This window comes from Penaeus chinensis, chromosome 13, assembly GCF_019202785.1.
Source record: "Penaeus chinensis breed Huanghai No. 1 chromosome 13, ASM1920278v2, whole genome shotgun sequence".
Classification (NCBI taxonomy): Eukaryota; Metazoa; Arthropoda; class Malacostraca; order Decapoda; family Penaeidae; genus Penaeus; species Penaeus chinensis.
The window spans coordinates 2,679,943-2,689,942 of record NC_061831.1 but is presented as its reverse complement, the minus strand read 5'-3'; the positions used below and the strand labels follow the sequence as shown (position 1 = coordinate 2,689,942).

At 38.8% G+C, this 10,000-nt stretch overlaps 2 protein-coding genes across 4 annotated transcripts in view; one reads left to right on the top strand and one right to left on the bottom strand.

Annotated features, from left to right (window-relative positions):
* Positions 1–2,511, bottom strand: part of LOC125031424 (protein Mo25-like) — a 15,864-nt gene extending 13,353 nt beyond the window's left edge. For 2 of the 3 annotated variants that reach the window (XM_047622142.1, XM_047622145.1), the window contains exon 1: positions 2,254–2,511. The gene's annotated coding sequence lies outside the window, so the exon portion shown is untranslated. Of the gene's footprint in view, positions 1–1,904; positions 2,020–2,253 lie in introns of those variants that run through there. The other variant, XM_047622143.1, reaches the window with a different exon arrangement.
* Positions 2,512–8,398: 5,887 nt separating this feature from the next.
* Positions 8,399–10,000, top strand: part of LOC125031540 (putative L-aspartate dehydrogenase) — an 8,852-nt gene continuing 7,250 nt past the window's right edge. Inside the window, exons 1-2 of the mRNA XM_047622421.1 lie at positions 8,399–8,556; positions 8,657–8,796. Coding sequence (XP_047478377.1) covers positions 8,754–8,796 — 43 coding nt within the window. The 5' untranslated portion in view covers positions 8,399–8,556; positions 8,657–8,753. The remainder of the gene's footprint in view (positions 8,557–8,656; positions 8,797–10,000) is intronic.

Below are 10,000 nucleotides of genomic sequence, written 5' to 3'. Positions count from 1 at the left end.
CCATATCCACAAGCGAGCCTTGATTTATAAAAATCTGATGTGATTAAGCCTTCCCATTGTTTCCATTTTCTCTTCAATACTGAGAAACTCACATGAAAAAAATATTCAATACATTTGTATATACAATCAATCATGCACACTTCCGGACTGTATTTCTCAATTATTTAGGTCTCCCCCCCCCCTAAAATATATGTACAAGTCTATGATTTTCTGTGTAATACAATATTAAAAATAATGTGGGTTTAAAACTAATGAGAATTGAACTGCTTGAAGATAAAAAAATAAACATTAGCTTCGGAATTATAAAGGAATAAAACTCCCACGCTGCAGCATAATATAATCTGTGCAGGTGACACACAATGGCTCAAATATTGAAAACAATAACTACTGTAGCACGTGCAATTGCTGAGACAAAGAACAACATATGCCGGCCATATATATTCTGACAATTTAGGAGGTTGTAAATCTTTCTGGGAATCTATTGTCAAATAAGGACCTAGGTTAGTATATGCTCTATCTTGGTAATATATGGTAGAGATTTGCTAGGTATTGCTAAAGCACTGAGGTCAAGGTTTCTAATTGATGCAACTTTATTTTGGATAAGTAACCACATGGATATACTGCTCTTGTCAGAAACAATTTGTTCTCACATTTCTGAAATTCCTTTTACATCAATTTCATTTATTGACATTTACTTAGATCCAGTCGGCAGATGAACTTGATCTTGATTCGTGTTAATGTCATTCTGGGCTAAGGATTATGTTAAACTGTAGCCATCATTACTTCTCCACTTCAACTTTAAAATCAGACTCGGATTATAACAAAGGTTTATAAATTTGTTTAAGAGAAAATATATCAACATTATGTTACATCTTATACATTTGACTTTTATAGTTCATGTTTAGAAGAAGCTTGGTGTCCACTACCAACTCCATACTTCTTGGTGCTTTAGCAAAAGCCAACTAGTCTACCAAATGTATAATATATTTGCTCCAAAGATATAGCTTGTAGACCACCCTAGTGATTTATCATTAATTAAAGAACCAATCCAAGCACTATCTTGCCAAAACATGTACAGTGGAGGTTTGACGACTTTTACCGGAGAATGAAGTTTGACACTGTTCTATCACATTGGATTTCACTTGTATGCTCTCCATCATAGATTCTAGCAAATTTCTAGTGTATTGAGAAATAATGATTATTTTGTAGTCACAATTGGTTTCTCCTAACATTACCGCCTATAATATCTTAGTTTCTCTTGAACTTGAGGTCCAGTTCGGCAGGAACTTGAATACGAATGTTCATAATTACTACAACATTTCTCAAATTACTAGAGAGCATTAGTCATTCAAGATTCACAGTCTTAAAAATTGGCCTAAACACTCATTCTCAGACACACAAAAGCACTTGTAAAAAACAAAATCCACATGTATTCTGGTTTCCAAGCATGCCTGTGTGGAAACCAGAAAACAAACACACTCACTGAAAGGACTAAACACACACTTGCCAAGAATGCAACAATTGCAGCATGGCTTTAAAAGTGATGCAATCTACCACATCCATTGCAAATATGATGCAAATACAGTTAATCTGCCCCATTTTGGGGATTCTGCACATTCCTCGGAAATGCTTTAATCCCCTCCCTTATCACCTCTTCATCATTTCTATTTCTCGGGACTACCTAAATTTCCACTCCTGGAGTTAATGAAGACAAATGCGTTGGATGAATGTTTAAAACCAAATGGCTATTCCTCTGACCTTCCTTTTCCCACATAAATATCTAACATCCTTGATAATTACACTCACAGGCACATGACCCCATTTACTCACTCTTAAAGATGTTATTAACTGCAGGAAATCTAGAGTGAGGATCTCCTTTGAGAAAATGAAGTGTAAATACTCACTTTAATCAATATATAAACACTGGCCTGTTTCTCTAAGTACATATCACAGCAACCCACAAATAAATATAGGAAAAGTATGCAATCATAGAGCTATCACCCTTACGATACTCATGATATTTACACTCGTTTGAGAAAAGGAAAAAAAAAAAAAAAAAAAAAAAAAATCCGGGAGACAGGAGCTTCAATTTGTCACAACCTGTGCACCTCCTCCTCCTCCACCTCTCCCTCACCTACAACACCTCTCTCCCTCACCTCCAACAATAAAAAAAAAAAACTCCTCCTCTCTCCCTCCCTCACCTCCAACACCTCCTCCCCCACTTTACACCTTACACAAAGCCGCCATACTCACCACCTCCACCAAATAAAGGAGCTCCAACACGTCACTCCTCCACCTGTATTCCACCCAAATCCACCTGTATTCCTTCCTCCTTCCACCGATTAAAAAATGGCTCGACCTCCAAAGCCTTGTTCACACTCTCGCCCTCTCTCTCTTTCTCTCCCTCTCTCTCTCTCTCATCCACCGTTTCCAAACAGCGATTGACTCTCGGTGGGTTGCAAATGTTCAACACTGGAGCCAGGGAAGGGTGTAGTGAGGGCGGGGTGAGACACACACCACACTCTCCAGGGTGATGAGGGTGGTGAGGGTGATGAGGAACGTTGCCAACAGGACGCAGAGGACCAGGGGTTGGGAGGGGAGGGGGCAGGCAGGGGTTCTCAGGCACTTGGAGGATGGACTCTCCTAATTTCGCCTTTGGCTTTGATTTTTTTTTATTCACCCCCTTTTTCCCTCCCTCCTAGCTGGGCTTTTAATCTTCCTTTTCTTTTCTTTTGGAAATGGTGTTCATAAGCCTCTCTCTCTCTGCGTGTCTCGTTGGGACGTAGAGGACGGGGGTTTTTCAGGCACTTGGAGGATGGACTCTTCTATTTCGCCTTTGGTTTTATTTCTTTTCTTTTTTTCAACTGGGCTTTCTTCTACCTTTTTTTCTATTCTTTTCTTTTAGGAATGATATTCATAAGCCTCTCTCTCGTGGGGACGTATTGGGTTTTCTCAGGCACTTGGAGGATGGACTCTTCTATTTCGCACTTATTTTACTTTTCGTTCTTTTCTCTCGTTTCCTTGAGTTAGAATTTATATTTGGGAGTTATATCCATAAGAAAATATGAAAGACGGGACTTCTGAAGAGAGGGATTATATTCATCACTTCCCATAACGTTCCCTGTCGTCCTTTTTACCTGCATAATGCAATCGAATCTATCTACTTTCTTGTATTTTTTTCTTAATATCTCTTGTTTTCTCCGTACCTAGATCGACATAGTTCTTCGTTAAACACAATTCAGAAAATCATGATAGAAAACTTGTAGTCAGAAAACCAACAGCAAAGGCAAAGTTAGCAATTCTATGTTATTAAGCTGGGCGACGGACAACTAAAGGAGAGAATGACCAGTAACGATGGAATTCTCTGGTTATAACAGGAAATTTTCGGAAAAAAAACAGCTAATAATCTGGAATATAATGCACTAGTATAATTTACAACCTAAATCTCATCAATATTAAAAGTTGTTAGCACATCAGGCTCTATTTGACCCTAAATAGTAGCTTCGATTGGCATTTGAATGCAGGTGTGAACGAGGTTAATTGGCAAAGTGCTATTGGGGAAGAATAAATAACATAACCACTCCACTCGGCAGTATAAGGATAACTACACTGGGCGATGATAGAAAAAATAAGTAAACGGTATAACAGACCAGCAGTTCATTATATAGTCAGAGACGAAGAACTCCAAATAAGGTAAGGAGTTATAATGAAAATCTGATGATCAGACTCGTGATCTGTGGACTATGGTTTGGGCTAGGAATTCCACTAGCATATATCTAACGTAAATATATATTATAAATATATATACACACACATACATACATTTGCACACAAAACACACACACACACACACACACACACACACACACACACACACACACACACACACACACACACACACACACACACACACACACACACACACACACTCACACACACACACACACACACGTGGGGTGAGGCATTTTTATATATTCATGTATTTGCATTTTTATCTATATGTTAAGAGGTGAAAGCAACAATGAGCAGACTGTACCTATAATAAATATTCAACTCACGGTAGAATACAGGGAAAGTTCTGCTGGAATACTGCAAAGAATGAAGTTAAAACTTTTGAGAGTAGATATAAAAATATAAGAATAATGAAGAAGTCGGTCTTGCCAATATAAACTATTCCTAGGCATGGCGTGGATCAGTACGTTTTCAGAATATGAAAAGCCTGAAATAGTCACTGTCGAAAGGGTGCGAGGCTAAGGTGACGTGTTTGAAATTATATTTGAGTAAGTGTACACAGCGGTGTGAATGAACAGAAACTCAATTGTAGATTTTCTTAGAAGCTCAGAAAGAGAGACCGTTAGAACCAACATAGTGAAATGAGGAAGGCTAGACATTTAGACAGACCTTTGCACAGTGATAAAATGTTAACTAAAGAAATCACAAGCCATTTGTTTGACTGTTTTTGCTTATATTTTAGGAGGGCAAAATTCATATCAATATGGTACAGGTTAGGTAATTTCTCAAAACGATTAGAGATTTGCAAGATGTATATTTCAATTCATAACTTCAGCTGTCTTCCACCTTATCAAATTATCGAAGAATTTGTATGCAAGAAATGTATCTGAAACAAAATTATCTTCTTTATCGATTTATCATTCCGAAGTGGAAAGCTACCACATTTCCGTAATGTCGATGGTTGGTAAAGATTATACACAAGGCGTGAGTTTACGTAGAATCATAAGAAAATAAAGTTGAAATAAGTGACACAATCTAAACAATATTTTGCAAGATTTATTTTAAACCTTCGAGTCCTTGATCAAGGAAAATCACACCTTGACTGAAAGTTGGATATGAGGAGAGAGATGGAATGAGATTACATGCTTCCATATACGGTGATGACCTCTACGAAGATTTTAGCATGCACCGATAACGGGAAGTTGGTCACTCTATGCATACATGTATGCACGCGCACACACAGGCTTACTCAAGCATAAAAACCCAATCTTTCTTTTTACCAATCTATCTATTTATATATCTCCATATGCGTATGCACAAACACAAACCTACACGCACGCACGCGCGCGCGCACACACACACAAACAAACACACGCACATACACAAACACACGCACACGCACATATATACACACATTAACCTACATATGTAAATGCACATACACACATATGATATATATGTATATCTATAGCTATATCATATATACACATATACATGCACACTTGTATATATACATATATATGCGTATATACATATATAGGTATATACACATACATATATATACATATATATATATATATGTTTACATACACATATATACACATACATATATATGCACACACACACACACACACACACACACACACACACACACACACACACACACACACACACACACACACACACACACACACACACACACACACACACACACACACTACATAGATAAAGATACAGGTACATGTCCGCACATGCACATGTAGATGTGCATGTATACTGTATATGACATATACATCATTTATTGCACGGGTAGTGTATCATAACGGCAGTAGAAAATAATGAACAATATATAACATGCCCGAATTAACACGCAATTCAAGTAAGTATCCCCTTCAGTTTTTCACTCGTCACTAGCGCCATCTATGTACCGCAAGCGAGAAAAGACAGCGGTTCTCGGATATCGCTTGCCAGACGGAGAAAATATAAAGCTCCGTAGAGTTACCCTCTCGTGCTTTCACGCTCCTTGGCGATGCAGAGGTGTTCCCGCGATCCACCAATCAGGAGGCAAGGAAGCACTACGCAGCCAATCAGGGACAACTTCCCATCTTTTCCGACCAATGGTAGCGTCGTATCAAACTGAACGTCCAATGAAATGTTCGTTTCTGCAACACTTAAAAGTTTACTCCACTAAAGATTAACATGATGTTTTGCAACTTTTGTTTAATCGTAATTTTAGAGGAATTATTCAATAAAATCCTATGAAATAATGTGCGTAGAGGAAAAAGGTGTGTTATCTACAGATCGTGCGAAGCGCACAACGTAAAGAAAATATGTATTTCTTAATTCTAACAGGATAGAGAAGAGAAAAAATGCGACTTTCACGTTAAATTATATATTTCTGAGTAAACTGTTTTTCCCAATATATCACAAATAACAGAACCAATCAAATCCCGCAAAATTTATCTTTCTCAAAAGTCGCGCGAAGTTTAAAATGGAACCCCACTATCGACTTATCTGCAGCCTTCGATTCGCTGCATCCAATTAACCTTTTCATCCAATCAATTGCACAAATTGCGATAGCATGAGTGCATAGCGCAAAAAGCAAAAAAACAAAAACATCCTACCATCCTATACACGTAACTGTTTATAGGCTAAAATTATTATTTGCCATGACTATCAGTTTGGTGGTGAGAACAAACGTAATGTTATCAATACTACGTACTATTAGTGTTGCTATTATTGTGGATAACTGTAACAGTTGCCGTCGCTTGACTTAATATCGTTGTTATCATTAGAATCATTAATATTGTGGATACTGTTTGACTTATCATTAATAATATACATATTTTTTGCTTTATTTTTGTTTTAAAATTGCTTGTTATATTATGATCATACTAGCCAACAGCCTCACCATTGTAATTAGCTGCAAATATTGTTTATTCTATGTATTTGCGTCATATAACTCTCTTTCACCATTATTTTTAGCTAGCAGGCATTGTCGGCAATGAGTAAAGGAAATATACAGTATTTTTTTTCCTATTGCCGGCACTGAAAACTGTAGAGTCATCATTGTTTTCTTGTTTTTGCTGTTGCTTTATCATTCTGTTCCCGTTGTTGCTGCAAGCACTGTTATAAACAACCTCCGTGATTTATGTATATTGATTTCGTCTCAAATATCTTCAGGAGGAACTGAAATTGATTCGTGGTCTCGTATTCCTTGTAGTACAGAAAGCATTCGATTTATTAGATACAGAAAAAGGACACAAATTGAGGGTGACTTGTGCAAAGGATAGTGCATGCCCTGTGTTGAAATAAGTCAGCTATGTATAACTTTGTTAAATTGAATATTGTGTGTCAAATGTACTTTGTTAGGTCAGCGGCAGAAAATAAAATGTTACGTGTATTCCAAAATTTTATATTTATTAAGATGATTCTTATGCTCAAATATGGTCCCACACATTTAATGTAAGCACTCAAATACATACAGTCACACACATGCCCACACGTACAAGCACACACACGTACGCACGCACACACACATACACACGCTCACACTCACATATACACACCTACAATATATCTATATCTGCATCTATTTCTATTTCATATTAATCTTTACATTTATATCTGTATTATATTTATCAATTTATATTATATTTATCTATGTCTATCATATTTATCTATATATTCATATCAGTACCTCTACATCTTTCTATCTAGCGCACGCGCGCGTGCATGTGCGTGTGCGTGCTTGCGTGTATGTCTGTGTCTGTGTATGCTCTGTATGCATATGTCTACAAAGAACAGACAGGGAAGAGTGAATCAGTTTAGATAACCGGATATCTCCGTATTAACGACTTTCTGTGAAAAAATATGTACTTTGGTGACGAAAGTGTATTACCCTTGGTCTGAAATTCGCAAACCCCAAAGCAAATTTCTCTCCATTAAACAATCTAAATCCATTAAAAGATGACACATTAAACGACCTAAAGCAACGGGGTCGACGTTTGTTTCCACGATCCTCCGCGTCACGTGAAAAAGTTTTCATAGACGAGTAAATTACGAAAGAACTTACCAAATGATAAAATTACACTGACAAGAAACATATACGATTTATAAGAGAAGTCAGTCTTTAACATTTTGTGTATTCCCTGTATTGCGACACGCAGCGGGGAAAAAAGGGCGTTACAGGTAGACGTACAGTACAGTGCGTGGGACAAAAAGACGGATATTATTTGTGACGTCATTTCTGGCCTAGATATGATTCCGTGGATGCTGGTTGTCTGCGGGGCTGGAATTCCTCATATGTTTTTATTTTCTATTATATTTACATTCTTGTTTGAGTTATGCACGATCCAAATATGGGGATTTCATAATATATTCATATCAACCAAGTCAGTTGTATTTATGACGCATCGAACCTTCAAGCGTGCGCGCGCACATTCACATGTACTGTAAACTCGTACTCAGACTCGCTCCTAGCTTGCGGAGAGTAAAGCATGCATGACAAAGGAGCATTGTAACCTCGCCCTGTTTTTTACCGAGAAAATAAACACGAGAGTAGATGGGCAAGGAAACGTCCTTCACCCTCCTACCAGCAGACACCGCGAGGCTCTCCCAATGACCTTGCTAGGAGCTCTGTCGCTACCCAGGCCAAGGATGGTGGCAGGAGTGGGTAGAGGGGTGGTTGGGTGGCAGGGGGTTGGGTACACCGCCTCTCACAGCTACCACTACAAGTTCTCAGTCTATCCCCTGCTACTTGTAAACCGCCCTACCACATGAACTTTCCTTGTGATTTCCATGCGCTGCACGTTCATTCCTGAGGTACGCACCTTCGCATTTTCCTCCGCGGACACCTGTATCATCACGTGAGGTATCATTACCCGCGCGCAAATCAAGGTACTGACCAATCAATCCCTTCCAGATAAATTCAAATCATCTCCATCACAGCAGCAGAGAAGGAGAGAAAGCGAGAGAGAGACAGAACTGTTGAGTGTCAAGTTGAGGATCTGCAGATTGTGATGGCACCCAAAAGAGTTGGCATCGTAGGTTACGGTCATCTAGGTGAGTGCAACTTGCATGGTGCATGGTGTCACACTCTGCACGGAAAGCGCATTTATGCATTATTACCACTAACATATTTCTTGCACAGAGCTTAAATTATCGGTTGTAAATTTATAAATGATTTTAAACACTAAGGGATGAGTCATTAAAAAATGTCCAAATGCGGTAATTATAGCTAGAAAATTTGTCTGATGGCCGTTATAGACAGAGGGCATTACAGTAGGCCGTCACGAAGATAAAATCCGTTGGGAGAGCTACATGTGTGACAGTATCTTAAAGGCTGTTCTTAAGGTTGAGATTGAAGAGGTATTTGATTACATATTGGAAAATAGATATTTGTGTGCAGTATGTATGTGCTGCACACGCACGCACGCACGCACGCACCCGCACCCACACCCACACGCACACATGCACACGCACATACATACAGACACAAACACACACGCGCGTGCACGCACGCACACGTGTGTATATAAGTATGTATGTATGTATGTATATATGTATGTGTGTGTGTGTGTGTGTGTGTGTGTGTGTGTGTGTGTGTGTGTGTGTGTGTGTGTGTGTGTGTGTGTGTGTGTGTTTATCTAAGTATGTATGTGTCATATACATATATATTAATATTCATATTCATACGCACTTTTTAAATCACATGAGCCATTTTACTATTTCCTTGCACCCATTCCTCATCCAAGATGCGCACATAAAGACTAATAAATGCGTACATGCACACCCACGATTGTTCAGCCACATTCATCTCCATCTGACAAGTCACTGCCCGTTGTGTGTCACGTCCGTCGCCCGTTTCTTGGCACGTGACTCGTGGCTGTCACCGTGCTACTGATCGATTATATCACGCCATGTTACTACACATGACACTCTGAAAAAACGTGTGTAAGCAAGCCGGGCAGGGCTAAAGGAAGAGCGACGGTGAATGATTGTAAGCGAATGCTGGTGAATAGAACTTTTCATATGCGATCTAGCACGTGAGGCGCGTCATGTGATGAGGAATCGAAAGAACAGCGTGAGGATACGTGGCTGAATGTCGGTCCTAATTGATGTGCGGACAAGGGAAGGCTGAGGAGCGGATGACACATACGAGAGACATGTGATACGAGAGATAAGAAGGACAAAGTTTATAAGGCATATAAATCATATATTGACCTGCGAACAGAAGTATGTCGGTTGCTCATAATACAGATGTGAT